The 25,198-nt window shown below is 38.5% G+C and overlaps 1 protein-coding gene across 1 annotated transcript in view; it reads left to right on the top strand.

Annotated features, from left to right (window-relative positions):
• LOC145991894 (uncharacterized) overlaps nucleotides 1-22,848 on the top strand; it is a 499,455-nt gene extending 476,607 nt beyond the window's left edge. Inside the window, exons 7-8 of the mRNA XM_083127928.1 lie at nucleotides 16,717-16,777; nucleotides 22,825-22,848. Coding sequence (XP_082984054.1) covers nucleotides 16,717-16,777; nucleotides 22,825-22,848 — 85 coding nt within the window. The remainder of the gene's footprint in view (nucleotides 1-16,716; nucleotides 16,778-22,824) is intronic.
• The last annotated feature ends 2,350 nt before the right edge of the window (nucleotides 22,849-25,198 follow it).

Below are 25,198 nucleotides of genomic sequence, written 5' to 3'. Positions count from 1 at the left end.
TTTCTCAACCGCCGGGCCGCGACCCGTATCAACTATACTGGGCAGCGAAATGTTCTGCTGAAAGTGGTTGACAACTATCATAATCCCAATATCATATTTGAGTTGAGAGTTTTCGTTTCTTAAGTCCATTTTATGCACAAATAGACTAATCAGAACTGGATCTGCCCGGTGCCTCCCCGGTTATCGAACTCGGGATCATCTTATTACAAGGAGACTTTTTCTTCCATATTTTTATATTTGTCAACATATGTACACACGTAATCAAACTATTATTACTCTTATGATCATGCTAGAATTTATTTATCAATATTTAATTTCATAGGTACATGTTAATTCATGCATAAAATCTTCAATACTGTAAAGATTTACGAGGAAAATTCTTCGGCTAAGGGCATTGACTTAAAAGAAATACCGTGACATGGTTTCACGAAGGTTGAGAACCATTTCTATAGTGTTTAGGTATTCGCTTTATTCAGGCTGAAAAGTCTAGCGTATACAGTTTGAGGTCAGTGCATATTATTTCTCAGTGTTCTCGTGCACAACATGCCTCTCCCAAGTTTCAATAACTTGTACAAATTTTAAAACGCCATTTACATGTAACAATGTTTCTTGTTACCAGGTATCCAAAAAAGTTCGTGCCGCTGGAACGAAAAGTGAAAGTCAAACGGTATGTGTCGGCAACCCTGTCTGGATGACGTCAAAAGTTTACATTCCCGGCAACCGTCAGTCAGTGCAGAGTTGGGAGGCGTGTCGGTCGCATAGACAGCAGGTCTGTAGGAACTACAATCATGAAGGGAACATGTCAGTGTCGGAGGACGTTTTACGGCCGTGTTTACTGTATGAGTTCAAATTGGGCAGCGATGCTGCAGCCGCTGCTCGAAAGATATGCTCCGCGTTTGGAGAGGCATCAGTGAGTGAGCGCACAGCGCGATAGTGGTTCAGTCGATTTGCATCGGGCGATGAGAGCCTCCAGGACAAGCCTCGAGCTGGACGCCCCGCCACTATCGACGAAGCCCTGCTGTAGGAGACCATCGAGCGCGATCCACAGCAAACATGCAAAGAACTTGAACAAGGGTTTGGAGTGTCGGAGGAAACCATTCTATTGCATCTGCATAACCTCGGGAAGACTTGGAAGCTCAGTAAGTGGGTTCCTCACGTTTTGTCCGAGGAAGACAAACGCCAGCGGCTCACCATTTGCGCATCATTGCTGTCACGCCACAAGAAAGCCCCGTTCCTGGACCAGATATTGACGTGTGACGAGAAATGGGTGTTATACAGTAACCGCAAAAGAAAACATTATTGGTCGTCATCTGGTTCTGTTGCATTGACTCCCAACAGAAGGTTCTGCTCTGTGTTTGGTGGACCAGCGCTGGTGTTGTGCACTTTGAATTGCTAGAGCATGGCAAAACCATCACATCCGAGGTGTACTCGTCCCAGTTGCAAAGGGTTGCAGCTGCACGGCGTCCGAAGCACCCAGCACAAGTCAACAGGAAAGGAGTGATCCTTCTTCAAGACAACGTTAGACCTCATACGGCGAAAGCGACCAAGGAGGTAATCAACGTTGGGAAATTTTACCTCATACTCCTTACTCCCCGGATATTGCCTCATCCGACTTTCACTTGCTTTTGGCCATGTATAACCATTTGCGTGAGCAACAGTTCGAAACCGAGATGATGTCACGCAGGTCATAGGACAATTTTTTGTTTCTAGGGACCAGAACTTTTACAAACGCGGTATTTATAAGCTTGTATCTCGTTGGGAACATGTAATTGAAGCTGAAGGAGCTTATTTTGCTGAATAAAACACATTTGCCAGAAATTAGAGTCTTTATTTCTCACTGCAATATACAGCATGAACTTTTTTTGGATACCTATTAAGTTTTTCTTCTTGTGACTAATAAACTGATTAATGCAATTATATCGGTACCATGATGCAAACTGAGCAAAGAAACCAGTGTTGCTTGCAGCGTTGCTTGTCTCTTCGGTGTGAAACTCGCATGTCGCGTGTGTCTTCGGTGTGAATTCTCTCTTAGGCCTACAGTTACTTTATAAAGTTACTTGACATTCCAGTTACTTTAGATTAGATAAATTGTATAACATGTTTCATGCATGTATTCTGTTTTCTCATTGATTACATAAGTAAATTAACATTAAATTACATTGTAGTTATCTTCGTACGTTTTTTAATGTTAAAATTTTGAGCTAAACCTCAAACAAAGTAAAGCTCTCAATAATTTTCTTACAGCCTCCCCGATGTAATCAAGGGGTCCCGGGTTCGATACCCGGTGGAAGTACATAGTGGTTCGAATCCCACTTTAAACTGTAGGTCCAGCACCGATTAGCCTTACTGTGGATAAAGTGGACTTAAAACGCCAACTCAATCAATCAGTCAATAATTTTCTTACTTATTGTTGAGAACAAAACCCATTATGATTATTATGGATCATACGTGTAATCTTTACCTTCTAAAATTATGATATAAAAAAAGTCTTCTTATAAGATGCACATTCTTTTAAGGGAGAATTTGGGTCAAGACATTGATATGATCTGACTTTCCATGTGGAAATGATATTAAAGAAAAAGGTCTGCAAAGTAATTCTAATGTTGTTGCTTTTTAGGTGTGTTACAAGTAACTCCTTACTTGCGTAGATATTGTTCCTCATGTTTCACTTTTTCCTCTTTACGTATTCCCTCATCCCGATTTTACTACTTTGTCGTTCGTTTAGCTCTTCTTGTCTCTTGTTCGTCTACTCTTTATTTCTTATATAACAGGCCTCCTTGATGGCTTAGTGGTAACGTCGCCACCGTGTAACCAAGGGTTCCCGCGTACGATACCCGGTGGAACACATAGTGGTTCGGATCCCATGGGTCAAGTTCCAACTAGCCCATATGTGCATAAAGTCGACTTCATAGTTTCATCAATTTCATCATATCATCACTCATTCCCATCTTCGCAAATTAACCCAAAGTGGCACAAAAAGCGAAGTAAAATAAAGCAAATCAATCATAATCATAGTTTTCAACGTGTACGGCTTCTCTATACTTTGTGTAACAGCCTACTTACAGAGCACAACGCTCATAGCGAAGACACAATACGAAGCACCTCTAATGCATGCGTTCTAGGGTCACGCCTAATGGGCTTAGCCTAAATCTACGCTTTCTGGTTAGGCACTATGCAAGCACTATACACTGTTAAAAATGGTTTAGTCAATAGTGACTAAATCGATATATTCGCGGGGATTTTAGTCAAAATTGAAGATGCCGTTTTCTGAAGTGAGTAATATAGCATACTCAGTCATTATCACGTCGATTTAGTCATTTGTGTAGAATATTTTATTTTAGGTTTTTCAATCTGATTGAATTCGAAATCACCCAGAGAAAATGTTTTCATCCATTCTTCAGTTGAAGCAGATATTTTTTGTGCATACTGTCAATAGAAAGAGAGAACTATTTTTTCTCTCGCTGTAGCTTTGTTTCTGTGCACCCTTCATTGCGCGGAAGGATACTACCACCATGAACGTGATGTTGTGCAGGCTTTCTTGGTGCAGGCTAAAGTTGACGGAAAATGTTTGTCGCGTCGCGCCTTGCTTACAATTTTACAACCAAACCGTATACAAGGAACTTCGAGAGAAATTCCATTGAAGAAGATGAGATTGCCTTCTGTGGAAATTTTTTCAGGATCGTCTCTGAATTTAGAACGTAAGTACTTTTCGATTTTGAAATCTTGGTTTGTTGTGTACTCGAATATGGCGACCACATTTCTCGGCCAGTGAAGCATATTTTAATCACTGCCTTGTAAAACTCGAGAGAAATCAAACTCCATTTTTTTTAGAAAGTACATTTGTACATTTTTTGCTGGTTTGCTGCAGAAGAAAAATGAACTTGTTCAAACGTAGCAACAAGGAGCATTACCGTCATGTTCGAAAATATTCTCCGTCTTACGTCTAGTTTTTATCACGAAGATTGCCGTGTTTAAGCAGATTGCATATATATATTTCGTTTTCAATAAGTTCAGCTGTAAAGTAATGATATCCTAGAACAAAGTATTTTACGAATGTTTGTGTATTAATAATTTTTCACTACATTTAAGCACTACATAATGTTTCCACACAGGTACTACCGGTATACATTCTATATAATTTGTGTGTGTGTGTAGTGGTAAAAGTGTTAAGAATGTTTTGTGTGTGAACTCTTTGTGTATTCATAACATTTCACTACCTTTAAGCACTACATAATTTTCCCACACAGATACTACATAACATTATTCATAAAATGTGTTTTAGTGAGAAAAGTGTCACCAAAAGCATTTGATTCCTTGTAATCGTGTAGCAAACCAGCACAAACTTGTAAAAAAATATTTAACACAGAGACTTTAACCTGATCACTTTGATGGTCATGTATCATACACATTTTTCTATGTATTTTGAACAATTTTCTCTGTAAAATACTGATTTTATTACCACTTGGAACATTATTGGAGCTCTCCATTTTAACAGGATTATGGGTTGAGAAGTATGAGGGTGTATGGAGAATATGCATGTTTAGCATAACATTCTATGAAGCTAGAATCCCAGGTTCGAACACTGTGTTAGACATGTATAAACCAACTTTTCATGCTATACCTATTACAAAGAGCTTCCATCAGTATAGTTTTTCCACTGAATGTTTTGCTATGCAAAAGGAGGGAGATATATCTAACCTGGAATATGCATGTTTATAGTATGAGCTGCATGCATGCATGTATGTTATGTGACATCCACACTACACAAATTTATATAACACTAGCTGACATAACTGTGTTTTGATATCTACATCATAAAAATGTGTTTACATCTAAGTTTTTATTTTTTCTTAAAATTTGAGGTCATTACAATAATGAGAAGAAGACACATTCACAACGTTAATTTTTCTTAGCAAGCAGCAAATATTTTTCATACATTGATTGTTCTATTTTACTGCATGTTGTTTCTGCTAATCAAAGTGTTGATCTGCCTGCAAAATACAACTTTTACAATTTGGAGTAGTATTGGAGCTCTTCCTTTTAAAGGGTATATTGGCTGGGGAGTATGAGAGTGTATAGTCTTAATGTGTTGCTTATTATGAGAATTGTTGCCTAACCTGGAATATACATGTTTAGTAAATGAGGGACTACATGTCTGTATGTTATATGCCATCCGCACAGTACAAATTTAAACAATGCTGGTTGACACAACTGCATTTGAATCTACATACTGAAATATGGGTTTACTTCAGTTTTATTGATTTAGTTTTGAAATTTGACACCATTGCAATAAAGAGAGAGCACTTTGTTCACAGTACAAGAAATATTATGTTTCACAATTTTAATTTTTCTGAACAAGGGGCAATTTTTTTACATGTACTGTACAATTCATACATTCTTTATTTCACAACATATTGTTAGTTCTAAACAAGGTGTTGATCTGTATGGATAGTTTGTCTATTTGTGAAGAAAATGTTCTACATTTTCCCCTTCATTTTATTTCATGCTTTGATGCATGAAGTTGACTTTAAATTTAATTTAAAAGGAATGTTGCTCATGTTTAGAATATAGTATCTCCCTTCTTCCACTTGCATAGCAAGACACTCAGGGGAAAAACTGCACTGATGGAAACTTTGTAACAGATATACTTAGAATCAGAATCATGTTCTTTAAAAATTTTGAATGTTCAAAATGCTATGGAAAGTTGGTATATATATGTCTTAACCAGTGTTCAAACCTGGGATTCATGGCTTCCCACCACATTATGCTAACCACTCCCACAAACAGGCTAATTTCACAGATATAATCAGGTATATTTTTCTTCTTTCCTGTACTATAACAAGGTCAGAAGTAAAATCATTATCACAAACACTCATGTAATGGTAGTTATGTATAATGTAAATAATATATATTTACACTTTTAACTCACAATAGAACTCAACTGGGAACAAAGTAGGTTTATGGTAAGTATAAAAAAGTATGCATCTTAACTAAGGCTGAGCCGATACCACTTTGAACCGAAGCCGATACTCTCACCGATTCCCACCGATACTTGAAAATTGTAATAATTAAAAGTTACTTAGAAATTTCATTAACAATAGTGTATAAGTATTCCACTCTAATTATATACATCAATTGATAAATATATTTGCCTTAAAATACACAAAAATTATATTAGAATATTGATTTTAGATGTTATGTCATAAAAAAAATTAAGTTTTTCACACAAAGCTGCTGAAAACTAAAGAGAAACTTCTAATTTTGCATAACATCTAGATAGGCCCCACAATATAGTTATGTTGGATATATTTGCTGGCACTATGTTTAAAAAAGTGAGCTAACTGCTGTCATAAATACATAGTAAACTCAACACTAATGATGTAATTCACAGTTGTAACGTTTGTATGCCTTTACATGATATCTTTTGAAAATATCCTACCTCTTAGCACCATTCAACATGCCGACTGTGTAATGGCATGAAGGTATCCTCGTATCGAAACAGAGGGGGCCAAATACCTACCAATCAGTGGGATCATATCACTTGCCACAGAACAATTTGAAGTTTGCATTGCTAGTAGTAAGTGTCTTGTTGCCAGGAATATGATGCATATTTTAAATCCCAGTGACTGGTATGTTGTGTCATATGGTTATAAGAGCTATCCAGGGCTGGTGACCTTTGACATAGTCCAGAATAAAATAGAAGTCTCCATTATGAATAGAGCTGGCTTATACTTTCAGTGGCTTCTGCCAAAGGACCAGATTTTTTTGGTGGGGGGGGGGGGGGGTTGGGAGGCTTATCTTGTGTAATGGTCAATAGCAGAGGACATTTTACATTGAATGAAGATATTTAAACAGTTGACGTGTGGTGCAAGTTTGCTTATTCAGATTTGTAATATGTTTTCCATGTTACAAAAGTCACATAATTTGTGTGTGTGTGTGTAAATTAACTACAATAATTTGCTGAATTTGTAGAATCTGATATTTTGTCATTTCAGTCTTCAGTTGTTCAGTTCACAGCAAAAAAATATTTATTAGATTTATAAAATAGGCACCATTGTTTTTCTCACATTGACGTTTTTTTGTTTCACTATGTGTGGCAAATATGTTACATTTACAAAAGGAGTGAGCATTATATTTTACTTAAACATGTCACACCAAGCACTATGTCCAATACATACTATGAGCTATCTAGGTGTCTGTATTTTTCATATCCATGCTGTGCATATGCCATAATATACTGGTCGGGTACCTTAGTTCACTACCTTAGTCACTTTGGAATGACCCTGAATGGATTGATGAAGAAAGAGATGCAATAAATATTCTTACGAAAATTATTTAATTGTATGATGAAGAAACATTCTTGTAGAAACATTCAATTTATACCTTCAGTTTGGTTCCTACATTTTAACACAATCTCTTTGGAACATTTTGATTTGATTTGGTGTTTTAAGTCCACTTTATGCACAGTAAGGCTAATCGGGACTGGACCTACAATTTAAAGTGGGATCCGAACCACTATGTGCCTCCACCAGGTATAGGACTCTGGACCCCTTGATTACAAGGTGAGGACGCTACCACTGCACCATTGGGAAGACACTCTTTGGAATATAACTAGTGGGATGGAATATTGACAATTTTTTAATTCTACATCAGTTTTGAATAAGAAATACATGTAATTAGGATTTTTTTGTTATCATCCAAGTAATGGTTCAGTTTGGGTTCCTGCATAGCCAAATCGTTATGGCTCATAAATTATTTTAGTACAAACAGAAGTTCAATTTCCATTAGAGCCCCCCAGATAGTTTGTGAGTGCCAGCATTGTGAAAAGAAATAGCTGAATCCAATTGGAAGCTACATAACAATGTCACTGGAAATCTACGTGCACACTACATGTCGCGCAATGGAAGTCCACTGACAGGCTCTTTCATAGCTCCGACATACCATGTGCATGTTTGTGAATCTCTAAGATTATTTAGTTTTGTATTTCTTCGTTTTCTGTTAATATATGTTTCTTTTTCTTCTTTATCAGATGGATCAGATGTGTGCAATAACATTTTTACTTTAAGTATCAAACTACAAATGCCATTATTTTTGTCTTTTTCTATGTTGACAAACGTTCAATGAACAATGATTTTAAGCACACCTTATGCAGAGATAGGCTAATTGGGACTGGTCAAGCCGTTTAAATTACAATTCAATTTACAGCACTGTGTCCTGCTGGGAATCAAATCCAGAGATAACGGGAATCAGAACAATTATGTGGCTCCATGGGGGAGTTACAATAGGTGAATTGAATAATACTCAATATGATTGATTTGTGAATCACTTAGTTGTGAATTATGCTTTTATAGGGTCAAATAAAACTGAGTATTTATGTCCTTCAAAATGAGACAGCAATGCAAGTTATGTTGATTATTGTGTTGCAAATTGAATTGCATCGGAAGCATGTTGAAACGTTTCACTTTACTAGTGAAGAATAGTTCAAATACGAATGTGTTTCATGGTTTTCAAAAGTCTGCCAAACAGTCTTGCTTCACCTTTTAAAACTGACAGTGTCAAAAATCATTATATTTATATATTGTGAGTAAAAAGGGTTTGAAAAACTTGTTTTGCTGAATTGAAGTACCATATACAGTATATCTACTGCAGTGTATAACCGGGGATTATATATAAAAAAAAAATTGTACACTGTCTTATATTCAAGAATTGTGGGTTTCTTATTTAGGGTACTGTATTCTTCAAAATTAGGGATAAACACATTTTTGTTTTGTGTCAATTATTATACATGTGAGATGTTAATGAAAGTATTATTTTTATAAGCAATAGAAATCAGCTTCATGTGGTACTCTGTATATCATGTTTTGCTCTTTCTGTGGTAAATAGCAGCAAAGTGGAGAAAATGTCTCATTTACAGCAATATATTTGTATAGACATGTTTTTCCATTTTAATATTCACTAAATGTTTCTTCATGTGGTATGTTTTTCTTTTTCAGGATAAAATTGCCTTATCCAGTCACCTGAAGAGGACATGTGTTGGGATGAAACTGAAATAATAATAAGAATGAACTTAAGGTGATTGCCAGCTGCTTTTTTGTTTGAAATATTGACATGACGTAAGTGGCTAGGCTTTGCTGCATCTTTTGTGGAGGTGAATCTTTGAACAAGTGATTACAGGTGTGGCTTAGATTTTCTTTTGCTATGGAACATTTATTAAGGTGTGGTAGCGTATGTGGATCACCACCTTACATGTATTTACTTCAGTTTTTAACCTCTGAAAAATGTAGCATGGTAAGGTAATAATATACTTTGGATAGGCATTCATTTTGTTATAGAAACCAGTGTGTAGCATGAATAAATGGTTATTCATAATCATAAAATTCCTTCCACACAGCTTGCATCTAGCTTACCTGAGGGTGGGGGGAAGTCTGCCAGGCCCACCCAGTGGCGGAGAAGTTACAGTTCGAGGGGCAAATTTCAGTCAAGTACCTCATCTGACCGAGAATAAGTTCTAACAACACTTGCACTGTTTTACATAAATAATATAGACTACTGTGGACAGGAACCAAGCAGACTTCCATGGTCTAGTGATATTGTCTAGTCATATTGTTTTGCAAAAATAAGAGTCCAGGGCGGGGAAAAATTATTATTGAGATTGCTATTTGCTTTAAGTCCACTTTATGCACAAATATGCTTATAGGGACTGGAGTTGAAGTTGAAACTATTGTAGAATCCAAATCAAAATATTCCTCCACCAGGTATCGAACCTAGGACCCTTTTATAATTCTTTCCATTGCCATTGTAAACTGAATGATCAGACATGAGAAGTAATGTGAATAACCATTGAAAACAAAAACTTATTTTCTCAAGGGGTCACCTTTTAAGGCACATTCCACAATGGTTTGGATCCAAATTTAAACTGTGGATCCAGTTTCGATTAGTCTGTCATGAGCATACAGTAGGTTTAAACTTTGTGATGAAGCACAGAACATTTTGGTCTTCAAAAAATATTAGGAATAATAATATACAAGAACTGGCAATTGGGAGGGGTGAATGCCCCAATCGCTCTCCCTGTGGGTGCATGCCTAGACCCACCATTTCTTGTTTTTCTATTTTTATAATGCGAGTATTTTTAGTAAAAGTTGAAAATAAATCATACTGTTCCCTAGGGTGTTCCCAATGTTTATGTATTATTTTTGTTCATAATGTCATAATGTCATAAAAATTCAACAGGTGGACCTGTGAATGCCCCCACCCTCTTGCACATGGCAGTGACAGTGTACAAGTGGTTGGTAATTTTTGTAATTATTATAGTTACTATATAGACATTAATATGATTTTTTGAAGTTTAGTGAATGATAAAATATGTGTACATTCATTAAATGATTGGTTCTTGTTTTTTTATTAATGATAGCAGTTCTTTAATTGTTATAGTATAACAGCATCTATGTAAACAACAATGAACTCAGTGATTCAATAATATAATGGCTTGGAGTTTAGAGCTAAGAAAAGTGTAGGCCTCTGAGTCTACCGCTGGGGTGTACGGAAAGAAAATCTGATAAGAATTTTAAAAAATCTAAATACAGTAAACACCTGATATAACCTGACCTGCTAAAGGGTACAAATCAAATTGAGTATAAGGAAGTATCATAATGATGTTCACAGCAGGGAGTAGGCTTATACGTCCAGGTCAGCACTACAGCAGGACCAGTGAAAGTCACAAAAAAATGTTAACATTTTCATAAAATAATATATTCAAAATATTTGCTTGTTTGAACTAGTTGCAGGCCAATATTTTTTTCATTTTCTTTCATAGTATAAAAAAATATTGATTTTCTTGGCCTACTTTTACAATGCTATTTTAGTGTGGTTTTTCCATTTTAATGATTTGGTTTTATTTTTATTTATCTTTATACTTTAGCCTACATAGACATTTTAACACAAGCAACTTCTTGAGTTATTTAAATGTAGCCTACGTATTAGTAAGAAAACATACTTTTTATTCATAAGGTCATTTTCAACTTCCTTCATGTCACAGTGTTGTTTTTAATGTTTGAAACATTTTGCAACTATAAAATGAAACATATTGTGGCTGGGTATAGAGCATATTAACAATAACATATATTTTTTGGTCAGTCTCATGTTTGAATTGAGAATTTGTGGTCTGCTATTGTTACTTATTGAGCAGTTTGTAATGTGAGAGTTCCAATAAATAAATTTCAAAATGAATTGTCCATTTGTTTTGATTCACAGTTTTTTCTTCCAATCCTTCAGTTATTTACGTAATGATTTTAATATAATTTTTAATTCCAAGAATAATTCCAAAATACACCTAGTTTGTTATTTTTAAGTCATAAGCAGTGATTCTCTTCTTTGTGTGTGTGGTGGATAATTTATTTGCCCTTATTGAGAATGATTTTGGTCATTTTTCTAAGGTAATGTGCTTCAAGAACATGTATTTGTTCTACCTAAACTACCTAACAAATGCCTCTTGGGTTAAGCTGGATGAGAATGAATGTCGGATTGCTGTATGAGGCATGTACCATGCATCCATGTCTTATACAGGGTTCAAATAAACTTGAGACCTCATAGCTCTTTTGGCACATATCACTGACCAGTTAGCCAATTTGAAGCCAACCTATCTTCTTTTCTGAATTAAAGTTTCAGAATATTTATGCAGAATTTTTACTGTCATAGAATGTAGTTCGTATAAGGAAATTGAGACACTTGACTTTTTTTTTTTTACAAATGCATATATTTCCAATTGATGGTGAAATGCTTGTTAATTCTAACAACATTTGTACTTGGTGCAGAGTCTGAAGGAAACCTTGCTAGAAGGTTGAAACGTTATGTTTAGTTTATGTTTTATAATAAAATAAATTACTGCCTTGGTCAGCATATTGAGTTTTTGTTAATTCTGTGTTAAATTGAGGAAACTACTATATATTCTCTGCACATGCTTCTTCTAGATGTATATCTATCTATCTGAGGTAAGATATTTTTTTTCAATTACTGCAAAGTTGTCCAGGAACCCTTTTTTTCAGCGTGAACAAATATTATTACTACAGAATTTTAGTGTCATGCTCAGGGATCCATACTTTTTTCATGTTCCATTGTTTAGTCTCAATCTTGAAATAAACTTGTCATTTTTCAAGCAAATGGTCACAAATACAGGTAACTTGATAAATGACAAATTTATTTTTATCTTGGAAAGTAGTTTCTGTTTAATTTTGACTAAGTTTTACCTCAAGCTAGAGAAGCAATACTTATTCAATTTTGACCAAATTTAAATAAAAAGTGAATAAACTGACCTCAGCCTTGAGAAGCAGTAATTATTCAGTTTTGACTAAATTTTAGTCAAAAAATCAATAAACTGACCTCAGCCTTGAGAAGCAGAAATTATTCAATTTTGACTAAATTTTAGTCAAAAAATGAATAAATCCACTTCAGCCTTGAGAAGCAGTAATTATTCAATTTTTAACTAAAATTTAGTCAAAAAATGAATAAATCCACTTCAACCTTGAGAAGCAGTAATTATTCCATTTTGACTAAATTTTGGTCAAAAAATGAATAAATTTACCTCAGTCTTGAGAAACAGTAATTATTCCATTTTGACTAAATTTTAGTCAAAAAATGAATAAATCCACTTCAGCCTTGAGAAGCAGTGATTATTCAGTTTTGATGAAATTTTAGTCAAAAAATGAATAACTTGATTTCTCACTTGAGTAAATTATCTTTGAACTTGAGAAGTAGTGCTTCTTCAATTTTGACTAAATGTTATTCAAAACACGAGTAAATTATCTTTGAACTTGAGAAGTAGTACTTCTTCAATTTTGACTAAATGTTATTCAAAACATGAGTAAATTATCTTTGAACTTGAGTAGTAGTTCTTCTCGAAAAATGACTAAATGTTCTTCAAGTTTTGACTAAGAAATACAGTCAAATCAATTGACTAAATGCTAGTATTCACTTTTGACGCAAATTGAGTCGGTGCTAGTTTCAGTACTGGATTTAGTCAAAAGTGACTAAATTTTACTCGTTTTTGACTAAGTCGTTTTCACAGTGTATGTTGGTGACAATTTCATATTCTGAATTGGCACCACTGTATCGCGAGCAAAGTAGGTAAGCAACCCTGTTTCCCCTTCGTTTGATTGTCTATTTGCGTACTGAATGTTTAGAAGTAAAATAAAAGGAGAGACAGTTGATTCCACACTGTCTTCTTATCCTCTCCTCTTTTTTTTTAACTTTCACGTTTCGTTTCTTTGTTTCCCCCAACAAGTGTTCACTTTATCCGCACAAACATCACCTTCCTTCCCTCCCTAAATTTAGCCCATCTTTTATTTCCTCTGGGTTCTCGTTTATCCGAGTCCTTCCCCTCTCCTCACTTCCCTGTAATTTGGATCATTCTAGAGCACGGGTCACGTACACAGTTTCTTCTTCTTCTTCTTCCGCGAACGCTTGGTAGCCTGTGTGTGTGTGTGTTTCCAAGTCCTGCCGCGTCCTGGCTGAGGGTCGTGCTGTTTGCGTGGCGCTCTAATTGCCCTGTTAAGGACGTCACTCCCCAGGCAATTGTTGCCAAGACCGCATTGTTGGACCCAAGGGGAGAACTCATTGTTGTAAGGTGGAGGCACTGGCGCTATTTTCGCATCAAAGTATCAACAGAATCGACTGTCTTGTTGATAACTGTTTTCCCTGTTCACACAAACTTGCAACACAAGCTCCGGTCTTCAATGAGTGACGTCACGTCAGTGAATGTGCTGTACAAATTAGAGAAGTTGCATATTATGGTATTACTCTTATACGTCTTGAATAGGTTGCAATCTTGTACCTTTGTTTTTGTGGCTTGAGTTTCATATTTGTGTGAAAAGGAAGACCGGTTGATAATGTGTCGAATGTTTTGTAATGATGATTTCTATGCTTTCTTCTTGTCGGAAGGAGTATGAAATAATAAAAGCATCAAAGGATTTAAACCAACTTGTTAGATGACGTAACTGTGGTAATACGCGTGTTCTATTCAACTAATTCCCAACATATAAATCTTATTTGTAAGAGAGAGATTCCAGAAGTGTAACGTAAGTCTATAAATACATCATGGACCAATAGCCTAAAAACTCAACGCCTATAATTCTCAAATTTCATTTTGGTGCTGATGTAGTGTCGAATTTTTTTGAAACTACCAGACACAGACATCTAGTACGAGACCGGAAATTGTCAACTGTTTTGCTTAAATCCTTGAACCTAGCATTGGGTAAATTATATTGAATAAGAATGTTGATGGGCAATTTGCTGGTGTTATCTATGAATACCACTATTTTTCAGCTAGTGAATTATTTGAACGTTGCGAATGAGTGGTAGAATTGACTCCTTCAAATTGTCCCAGACCATACAACAAATTCATGGGTGGTAAATGGAACATAACTTTTACGTGACTTTTCACATGGAGCTGCTGCGGTGGTCTGGTTGGTAGGACGCCTGACTGCCACGCGGGAGACCCGGCTTCGATTCCTGGAGTGTAGTGTTGCCCACGGGACGAGACGGGACAGGCTTTTAAAAATTCGAGACGAGACGAGATTAACCATGTGTCATAAGACAAACGAATATTTTCGAGACGAGACAGCATTTCCACGAGGCTCCACGAGACGAGACAGGCCAAAGTCTCGTCTCGTGGGCAACACTACTGGAGTGGCTGATCTAAGATCGGAATCTTTCCAGCCTTATCCCTACATAAAGCGGCTCTGGGGTTCACCAAGCCTGAAATAAATTAGAGCCTCGGGGGCAACGCCTCTAAAATGGCCGAAGGTTGAGAATGTGTGGGCTCAGTGGCGTGCCCAGAATGTCGAGGGGAGAGGTTCCACGCAATACTTTTTCTATCAGTATGCCCACACTTAGCCATCTTTCTTGCCTAAGACGTTCTTTTCTTAGGTATACTAGACCAAAGAGCGGCTTATGACCCCCAAGAATCACCCCTTCGACACGCCACTGGTGGAACCCTACACCCACATCCCCAAAATGTGCCTTCATGGCACGTGTGAAATATGCAGGGGGAACGTTACATTTACCTACTTTCTTTTCACTACAGTTACACCTATAGGGATCATTGATACTGCAAACAAAAGCACAAAGAAGGTTGGAATTTTTTTGCAGCGTCTAAATGAACGTTATGCTCCCAGTAAACGCATCGTGCAGCGCCCCCTCTAGGCTCGGTGAGAGTTGAAACACTGCGCAAAAGTTCTGTAAGAAAGTCCACGGCGTAGCGAGCGCAGAAGCTGGCTTCAAAGGAAGTTCCATTGCGAGTAGTTTTCGCGCTTTATTCGGAGGGCAGGAGATGGGAGGGAATTTCCAACCCTTTTACGGTGGACTGAACTGGAAAAGGCCCGGATGAATGCAATCCTCCCTCGCTTGTACTGAAATCCCTCGTCTGTTACGACCAGCCAGATTCAAAGCGGGCAAACCGAGGCAGTGTTGCAATCCTGATTTTAGAAAATTTCCCTCTGAAGTCATAATTTCCCACTTTCTTCAAAAATATCCCTTTTCTAAGTAACATTTCCCTTACCTTAGGAAAATAAGTATTAAAATTTAAGAAAAAGTCAATTTAATCGTAAAAACTTTTCCTTCAATTTGCACACGCATTTCTGAAACAAATTAGTTTTGTTCCTTGCATTTCTCGGTCTTGAAAAGTTAGAAAAGTTTTACTCGTTCAGTTCAGCGTTAACCATTATTTGTCATTCATTGATTTTCCTACATTCTCTATGCCCTTAGGGAGACGCGGGAGTCCAGAGTTCGCTTTCCGGGGTGGGTGATGTAAGGTTTGAATTTTCCGGCTTTGTTGATGTATAAAGCGGCTCTGGAGTTCACCCAGCCTCAAATAAATGGATACAGCGGGCGGAACAACCCTGGCAGTAATAGCGGCTGGACCGTGGTGCTGATCACATCACCTTAAAAAATGACCGAGATCGAGCATGTGCTGAGCCCTATCCATTGCCTGTATATTTGTCCTCATGGTATAGTACACGTGGTCCTTTACCATACTTTTCCGAGAGACACTTTGCCCAGTGTGGCTTGTAGTATGGAGCTTGTTAGACTATGTACAGTACCACTAGCCTAGTTGGCTTCATGTCGGAAATAATTCGGTAAAAGCTGAATTTTAGTCAGCTATTAGAACACTACTAGGAGTGTAAAATTCCAGAAATCCCCCACCCCAAGAACTCCCTCCTAAATCTCAGATTCGCAAACTCTCATTTCTTGAGCCGGCCCCCGTGGCGGAGTGGTTAGCACATCGTGCTACGACGCCAGGGGTCCCGGGTTCGAATCCTGGCCTGGACATTGATGTTTGTGAGTGTCCATTCATAATTTTCATCATATCATCCCTCATCCCCATCTTCGCAAATTATCCAAAAGTGGCACAAAAGAAAGCGAAGTAAACTAAAGCAAATCAATCAATCAATCTCCGTATCTAATGGTCGTAAGCAGGTAATTCTTTTTTAGCCTTGATCCTCATTAGATGGGCTACAGAAAATGTTTTCTTTAATTTTTTCGTTAATGTCAGTGGTTTTTCCGTAATTTACAAAAAAAGTTTTTAAAGCTGTAATTTTGCTTGTAATTTTTAAAGTGTTTACCTTGTAAATCTTCCTTATGAGAGCTTCCTACTATCCCTTGGGTCAGCCTAGATTGCCCTACAGCGTTGCCAGTATTCTCACAGAGGCAAATTTTCCATTACAGGATGTCGCCCTTAAAGAAGAGTCAACAGCCCTTAATAGCCCACGACCAGGATAAGGATAAGGTAAGTACCATTGCCTATCAATGTATGTTGCACTGTGAATATTCTGTTCTCCTTACACGTCTATGTTGCGTTTCATCGTATTGTCTTTCCACCGAAAACCTTTGATTTCTGTCCTAGAAAGGACCGTTTCAATAAGTTATCGATATAAAGTTCGGGAGTGTCTGGTGACGGATCTACCCTGCCTAACCTGGAACCAGGTAACCAAATAGCAACATGTGCAATGGTGAGGACGGCCCCACGATACACTTGGTGGCTTCGCTTACTTCGAGGGATTTTTCTTGCTTGGAGGGATTTTTTTGCTTGGAGGGATTTTTTCTGCTTGGAGGGATTTTTCTAACTTCGGGGGATTTTTTTACTACGAGGGATTTTTCCTACTGCGGGGAGGGGGGTTCTTCGAGGGATTCTTTCTTACTTCGAGTGAGTTTTCCTACTTCGAGGGATTTTTTCTTACTCGAGAGATTTTTCCATACTCCAAGCAATGTTTTCCTGCTTCAAGTGGTGTTTTCTATCTCGGGAGGGATTTTTCAAACATCGAGGGATTTTTTCTATTGCGAAGGATTTTCCAAACTCTAAGGGAAATTTCCCCTCTCCATTAGTTCCCGAAGGAGAAGGGACGCTATGCAGCATTTGTGTAAGCTTCCAACCTTCTAGAGGCGGGGAGGTAATCCCCGACATTAGCACAGCCTCTACGGAGGTGATAATTACAAGCAGTGGATTAGGCGGCGGAAGAGACGGATGGAAGCGGGTAATTGTCGGGTAAGATGGGCGCGGGACCAATTTCCCTCGGCTTAGTCTTTCATAATCGACCTCCTATGGAGCCGCTAGACCGAGGAATCTCTTACGGGGCCTACTATGTTACGAGACAAGTCAGGCGTGTTACGGAATTCCCTCTTCCCCATCTTGTTTTAAAATTATATACAGAGGGTCCAGGTGAGAAGTGTCCGAAATTTCGCTGCGCATATACGAGAGGAGTTAATTCAATCGTTTTATTAACTTTAAGAGGGAAACCGTAATTTAGAGTAGACTGGGTGATGAAATAGGTTCCAAAATGTTAGTTCATTTGATCTGATTACCTTTGGCGTCGCTTTTCTGCCACTTTGGCTAATCGCGACGATGAGGGTAACCAGCAGCGCGCACTGTTTTCCTCCGTCCACTCGCTTTCTCCCATTTTGTACCGTTGATTCACACACTCCTGGGACAGAGTAAAGTATCAATTGTGAACCCGTGCTGCGTGGCTGCATACATATGCAGGATATATATTTTTTTTTTGTTCGAGGATTCGTATCCAAACAGTTCTTGTGCTGAGATACATTGTCCATTCTGAAAATGTGTTTCGAGACTTGAGACGAGATCGGCATTATCAACTCGAGACCAGTGGCGGCGATTGGGTTCCAAAACTGGAGGAGGGGGGTTAAGGACAGTTTGTTTACATTCCCTTGGTAGAGGGATAGTGCTGTGGCTAAAGTGGCAAAACGTAGGGAGGGGCAACTGCCCCCAACGCCACACCTAATTGCCGCCACTGCTCGAGATCATTAGTTTGAATGATTTTGATTATTTTTCTTCGCTTCTCTGCTAGTATTGGCCAATCGTGACTGAGAGGATGAGCGGTGATATGATGAAATTAATGAAGGGACGGATACAAAGAACATGCATGCCCAGACCGGGATTCGAACCCAGGCACCTGGCGCATTGTTCCACTCCACCTTGGAGGTCGGCAGTAAAATTTAAAGGATGAATAAATCTAGGAAGGAGACTCGAGCAAAATGAAAATAAGTACAGTTTCTCTATTCTGGGGGCCAACGCCCCTCCAGATCCCCCTTGTGGGTAACCCCAAAATCTGAAGTTTTTGAGAGAGAACGGCTAAGAAGCAGTGAGAAATCAAGCACAACAGAAAAGGTTGGATTCACGGCTCATTATACTTGTAATTCGTACCGAAGCGTTAATTTCCAAGTCTCTATTACAACCCACACAGCAGCCATTCCTTCCTTCCCAACTTTCTCCGTCGCCTCCCAGCCTCACCCTTTCGCTCCCGTAAGCAACCTTTACCTTGGCTTTTCGAATTGCCACTTTACAATTGCCAGTCCTAATTAAGGACGCATTACGCAACTCATGCGTGATAATGCACAAATTAAGGGCCTCGCGTCCCAGAGCTGCTGCTCGCTTCCTCGCTAAGGGACCTGGGAGAAGCTCTGCTAAGACAGTCCTCTGCAAACTTCAAAACAATGCTAAGGCATCTCCCGAATTTATCGCGGAGCTCGAGTTACGATAAAACTGACGCTAGATGGCTCTGTCGTAGGGCAACTACGAATTTTACTCGCTGCCAACTGATAACTAAGAATCTCGATTTTTTTATGTCACAAAAGTGGTGTTATTTTTTTTCTGTTTACTTTTTCTGTTTTCTGCTCATTGTATCTAAAATTATACCTTCACTGCGCTCTTATCCAAGTATTTTCAATTGTACGTCGGTTCGTGACAGTTTAATACTTTGGAAACTATTTTTGAGGAAGTTTCAACAAATACCGATATTACGGCTTCCGTGTGGCGGTAGGTGAGCACTCGATCTCCCGTCAGAACCCAACCGCTTCGCTCGGTGATAAGAAATGTTCCCATACAAGGTGAAAAATCGTGGGAAAGACCTATTTGCACGTGGTTTCATGTAGCTGTTCGATTTATTTTATGTACAGGGTGGCGCAAAAGAACGCATGTTCTTAAATAAGTGTAGCGTCGCTGATTTCAAGATACAAACATTTTATTACCAAAACCATCGGTAAGAAATGCAGTTTGGATTGGTATACAGTGATGATTTAAGTATGGAATGATGACGTCATTGTTGCTGCACACATCCGAAGTATCTCCTCAAAGTTCCGCATTGCCCTTGCCAACATTTCGTCTGGCACAGCTGTAATTCCTTCACGAATGGCAACTTTCAGCTCGTCGACTGAACGAGGTTTTCGACTTGACCTATCCAAACTGCGTTTCTTACCGATGGTTTTGGTGTTAATAAAACGTTTGTATCTTGAAAATCAACGACGCTACACTTATTCCAAAACCATGCGTTCTTTTGGCGCCACCATGTATAACACTCACCATAGCTTTCTTCTGAGTAAAGTTTTGGAAAATGTGCACGTTATACACGCGTAAATATTGTACATTTTATTTATTGAGCCCAAAACACAAGAATGATGAATTTTCGCTATTTTTCCCCCCAGTAATTATCATTTTTGGTCTCATCGCATTTGCCAAAAATCAATGTCGCTACTGGTAACTTGCCATGTGCTATCTTCTTCAGCAAAGCGAAGAATCTCTTCATCCACAATTATTACGATAAAACTGACGCTAGATGGCTCAACAGTAGGTCATGACTATGAAATTTAACTTACTGCCCACTGATAAATCAAGTCTCAAGTTGTCTTCTTTAACAAAGAGGATAATTCCTACTTTCTTGTAATTATTAAACATGTACGTATGTTGTTACATTAATACTGAGGTTTGTTTTTATGTGTATCTAGTCTCGCAGGTAATGTTATTCGGAAGTAAAACTAAATAAGGCGAAGAGAATATGCCTGCCAATTGTGGTTAGCTGTCTGAGGTAGGTTCGACATTATTGATTGTGTGCTTGATTTGGTGTTTTAAGTCCACTTTATGCACAGTAAGGCTAATCGGGACTGGACCTACAGTTTTAAGTGGGTTCCGAACCACCGGGAATCGAACCCAGGAACCCTTGATTACAGGGCGACGACGCTACCACTGCGTCATCACTGTTCGATATTATTGTCCAGGATTATAAAAGCTGATCCTTTTCTTGAATTGTAGCTTCGTCGGCGAAATCTTTGTTCCTCCCCTTTATAACAAGGCACATATCTATACTCGTTTTCTATCATCACCTTTATTATCCCTGTTTCCTTGCTTTCGGAAAGAAAGACTGGAAACCTCCTCCTGTTCCGTTGCAGCAGTCTTCTCTATTCTGCAGCAGCGCTGCCCTCTCTCGGATTAAAATGGAACTGAGAATTGGCGATTTCTTCCATGGCTGTACCGATGACCTCTTCCTTCCATTCTGGGCAGCTATTCCGACAAGTTCTCTCTCTTTCAGAGTTCCCTGAGCTTTTCGTTTTCCAGATTCCGTCTGTTCCTTATCTTGGCTCAATCCACTTCATTCGAACTGGTTCTGTACAAAGTGTTGCCAACCTCTTTATTATTTCCTATATCCTGATTCTCCCTCCCCGCTTCATCGCACATGTCGCAGTATGGTGCAAAGGTGTAAACTTTTTTTACACATTTTATAATAATATATACATGTTAAATATTATGTTATCCCCCTGTGGGCACCCCTCAATGAGACAACCTAGAAACTGACAGCCAATGCTGTGACACGTCCTTTCCCATTGCACTTATATTTATTGTTATTAATTACCTTTTCTCTTGTACAAAATGTTTATTGTTCTTTAATCTTAATTTCTGTAATTTACTTATCACTGATAATGTCAGGATAGTGACTAACCTGTACGTACTTATCTTGTAAGGGCTGTTACCATGGCAATTACGATTGTGTTTTGTCTTGACTTTAAAGTTGGGGCTCGGTTTTTTAATAGAGTGATCAAGTTGAATTATAAGAAATTTAATTTCTTTGAGTGACGTGGATTATATGTTAGACATATAAGTATTTAGTTTGCAAAGAAGTAAAATCGACTTCCTTTTTCTTAGTGCAAACTTAACTTTGATTTTTATTTGACGAACTAACAGAGAGATATTACCTCATACCCTGAGAGGCATCACGCGAATGCTTTCGAGTCTTTCATGTGAACTTATTATTTGCTCTTTTAGTTAAATCATGTTCTTTTGACTAAAGGACGCGTCAAGCTCAAACACAGTCTGTTTACATGCAGTGTCATCGTTACAAGGACATGGATCGCAAGAGCATATCAGCATCATAGTCGCAAATATATGGTGAATAGGTGGAATATTTAACATAATTTGAACCTAGTATTACTAGTGTGTGTGTGTGTATGTGGATAAAGTGTAATAATCGCAATATAGTGATATATAACGTAACTGTTATGTTGATACCATCTTGAGAACCGTAACCTACAAATGATGACGTAAACAAACAGGCCTTTCTATTTTATGGCATTGTCTAAGTTCGAATCAAGTAAGTGTGCTACTGAATTAAAGTCATTAAAATTACTGGCTTAGGCACACCGAAGAGGCGATTACAGGGGCCATAACTCCTCTTTTGAACCTATTTCTTTTTAAAGAAACAAGTCAATATAATTATTTCTCTCGATTTCCCTACCCAAAAAAGCATTCAAAATGCTGTTTCAGCAAATGACCCCATCGTAAAAACTTTCTGGATCCTAATTTCCCGTTAATATGTTCATTATCTTATTTTGTATGGCTATTACTACCACTATTTGGCTAATCGCGATTGATGAAATTTATAGAGAGTTCGCGGTTCGAACCCGAATTATTCTATGGCGAGTCTGTCACAAAGGCAGCTAGATATTCCTGTTAATATACCGTGTTGTAACCTGCGCTGCGCTGGGGGGTGAGTGGGGCGGATGTGTGGGCCAGGGAATCTTCCCCCTTCCCTTTGGAGCCGGTACTGGAAGGCATCATTCCATTGTACACTACGATAAGTCAACTGACATGAACCTAGCAATGCGAATCGTGTTGCTTTCCTGCGGAAACTTTTACCCAACCTTTCCAAATAGACTAATTTCTTCCTTCGATAAAGGGGAAACCTGTTTTCGCGAAGGGGCATACGTATTGCTTTCTGTTCTAGAAGCAGTTAAACTGTTAACCAAAGTTCTAATTGGACAGCAGCTGTGTTTGGCGTTACGCACTGCGCATGCGTAACAGTGTCATCAACAGTTATCGTTACGCAGCGTTGTCCAGTTTTAAAAAAGAGCAATATTTTTCAATTCGCAGAAATATCCTTTCAGTAAACGCTGCCAAACTGACAAAATAAACACGCTTCCAAAAGTTAAGCACGCGATGGTAAAATCAACAAATATGGAAAAGCTTTGATTAACACAAATTTGTACATGAAGGTAGCAGATGTGTTTATGCATTAAAGAAAACTAGAATTTTGCACGAGGATGAAAAAAATATTTACTTTTCGTAAGTTATATGATGACGTCACATTTGGGTCATTAACATAATGATGTTTAAAGGCAAACAAACCAAACAACAAAACTTACAGGATTATGGTATGTGACCACCCCGGACCTTCACACAAACTTTACAACGATTTTCCATGCTTTCAATGAGGTGATCAACCATCGCAGATGCGAGCAATGGCCATTCCTCCATTAGGGCAGTTTCCAACTCTCTGAGACTGGCTGGAGCAGGTAAACGTGCAGAGACAGCACGCCCGAGGTCATTCCAAAGGTTTTCAATGGGATTAAGATCGGGGGAATACGCCGGCCACTCCATACGAGAAATGCCCTCACTTTCCAGGTACTCGTCAACGATGTTGGCTCGATGGGGACGGGCATTATCGTCTATAAGGAGGAAATCAGAACAAACTGCTGCAGCGTAGTGTCTCACAATGGGGTCTAGGACTTCATCCCGATACCGCGCAGACGTCACAGAACCGCCTTTAAAGATGTGCAGCTCGGTGCGATATCCCATTGAAATTCCAGCCCACACCATGACGCTGCCACCTCTGAATGCGTGATGTTCGATGATGTTCTTGGCCTGATTGCGTGTGCCTCGTTCTCTCCAGACCCTTACACGCTTATCATCTGATTCCAGGGCAAATCTGGTCTCGTCCGTGAACAGGACGTTGCACCAATCTGACACAGTCGAATTGACATGTTGACGACACCACTTTAATCTTGCCCCTCTGGCTTGGACTGTTAGTGCAACACAAACACGTGGTACTCGGGCGTACAATCCCTTCATGTGGAGCCTTCGGAGCACAGTACTGGCAGATATTGTCTTACCAAGTGCCGCTGCAACCATGGATGTAACAGTTGTGGAGCTTTCTCGTCGATTCCGCTTGGCTACTATAGCAATATATCGATCATCAGAGGGGGCGGTGACCCTTGCACGATTGGGCACAGGTCTCCGGACAACTGTTTTTGTTTGGAATTGTTTCCATAATCGAGAAATCACCGAATGATCAACGCCAAAGAAAATAGCAACATCTTTGATTGACTGTCCTGTTTCAATGCGTCCGACAGCACGCCAGCCCTCAATATCTGTTATTCGTCTTCTTTCAGCCATAGAAACACGATTATTATCAAAAATAATCCTGCAAAAGTTATAAACACTTCGTATCAGCTTTTAAAGGCACCTCAAACCCTTCAGAAAGCTGGCGTCTTCAACGAAAGTGTGATGATTCTTGCACGAAATCCTCGCTTTTATGCTATTTCAAGAGCACAGATTAAGCACCTAGGTACAGATGATTCACTCTCTACTTTCAAAAAGGAAGTTACACATAAAATTTGACATCTACATCCGCAGCGATTTTCAGCTATTCAAATTCAAATACGCTTTCGAAAATTTGCATTACGTGCTTAACTTTTGAAAGGCAGTGTAGTTGCGGCGCCGTACTCTTAAAATGGTGATATTCATAGAGATGCGTCCGTTCTAGATATTTACTTAGTTACTTGTATTTGCATGGTTATCTTAATGTTAATAGTTTAATGCGAAGAAAATTTAGCAGACACTTGTAATGTAGGCTAGATATAAATTTCACATACTTATATATGTGTCGTTCTGTCAGTTCAATCATGCCGAAACGAACAGAACAAAGGAAAGTTTTCGCCAGGGAACTGAAACTTAAACACAAAGAACTTGTTCTCGTATGTCACCAAATATCCTTACTTGGGACACAAACATTATTTGATTTTATGACGACGAATAGTACGGTAGTATTCTGTACCTACTTCCTGCTCAAAACAAGTGCAAATTTGTTCCAAAACTGCTTTTGGGGACAATCTTTTTGCTCGCACAATCCAGAATAGCTGTTGTGATAAGGTATTTGCCATCTTTATTGGCATCAGTTCGATATTTTCCCGCAGCAGGCGCTGTTGTTATCCTTACGCAACTCTCATATTTTTTTCTAAGTCGTTGGAAATTTCCATCGCAGGTGGGTCCTTTACACGCTTCTTTTGTACAGTGGGATCCATGAGTATTACCGTGCAAATTGTCCATCTGTTCGTACACTTTATTTCACCCAACAAGAGCTTCAAGAACTAAAAGAAAACTCAAAACTAGCTGTTGTCAACTTCTGCACCAGCATACATAAAAATCCATCGCTTAAAAACACACAGGGTGTAAGAGAAAAATTAATGAAAATAGTCTTGGACAATTTGCACGGTAAAACTCATGGATCCCACTGTACGTGTCCCGGAATTTTCGTCTAATGTAGGTTAGAGCAGATTACAACAAAACGACTATTGTGATGTGCTTTCC

This window comes from Lepisma saccharinum, chromosome 8, assembly GCF_977018435.1.
Source record: "Lepisma saccharinum chromosome 8, izLepSacc3.1, whole genome shotgun sequence".
Lineage (NCBI taxonomy): Eukaryota > Metazoa > Arthropoda > Insecta > Zygentoma > Lepismatidae > Lepisma > Lepisma saccharinum.
Note: the sequence above shows the minus strand (reverse complement) of the source record. Positions and strands in the feature narration are given on the sequence as shown.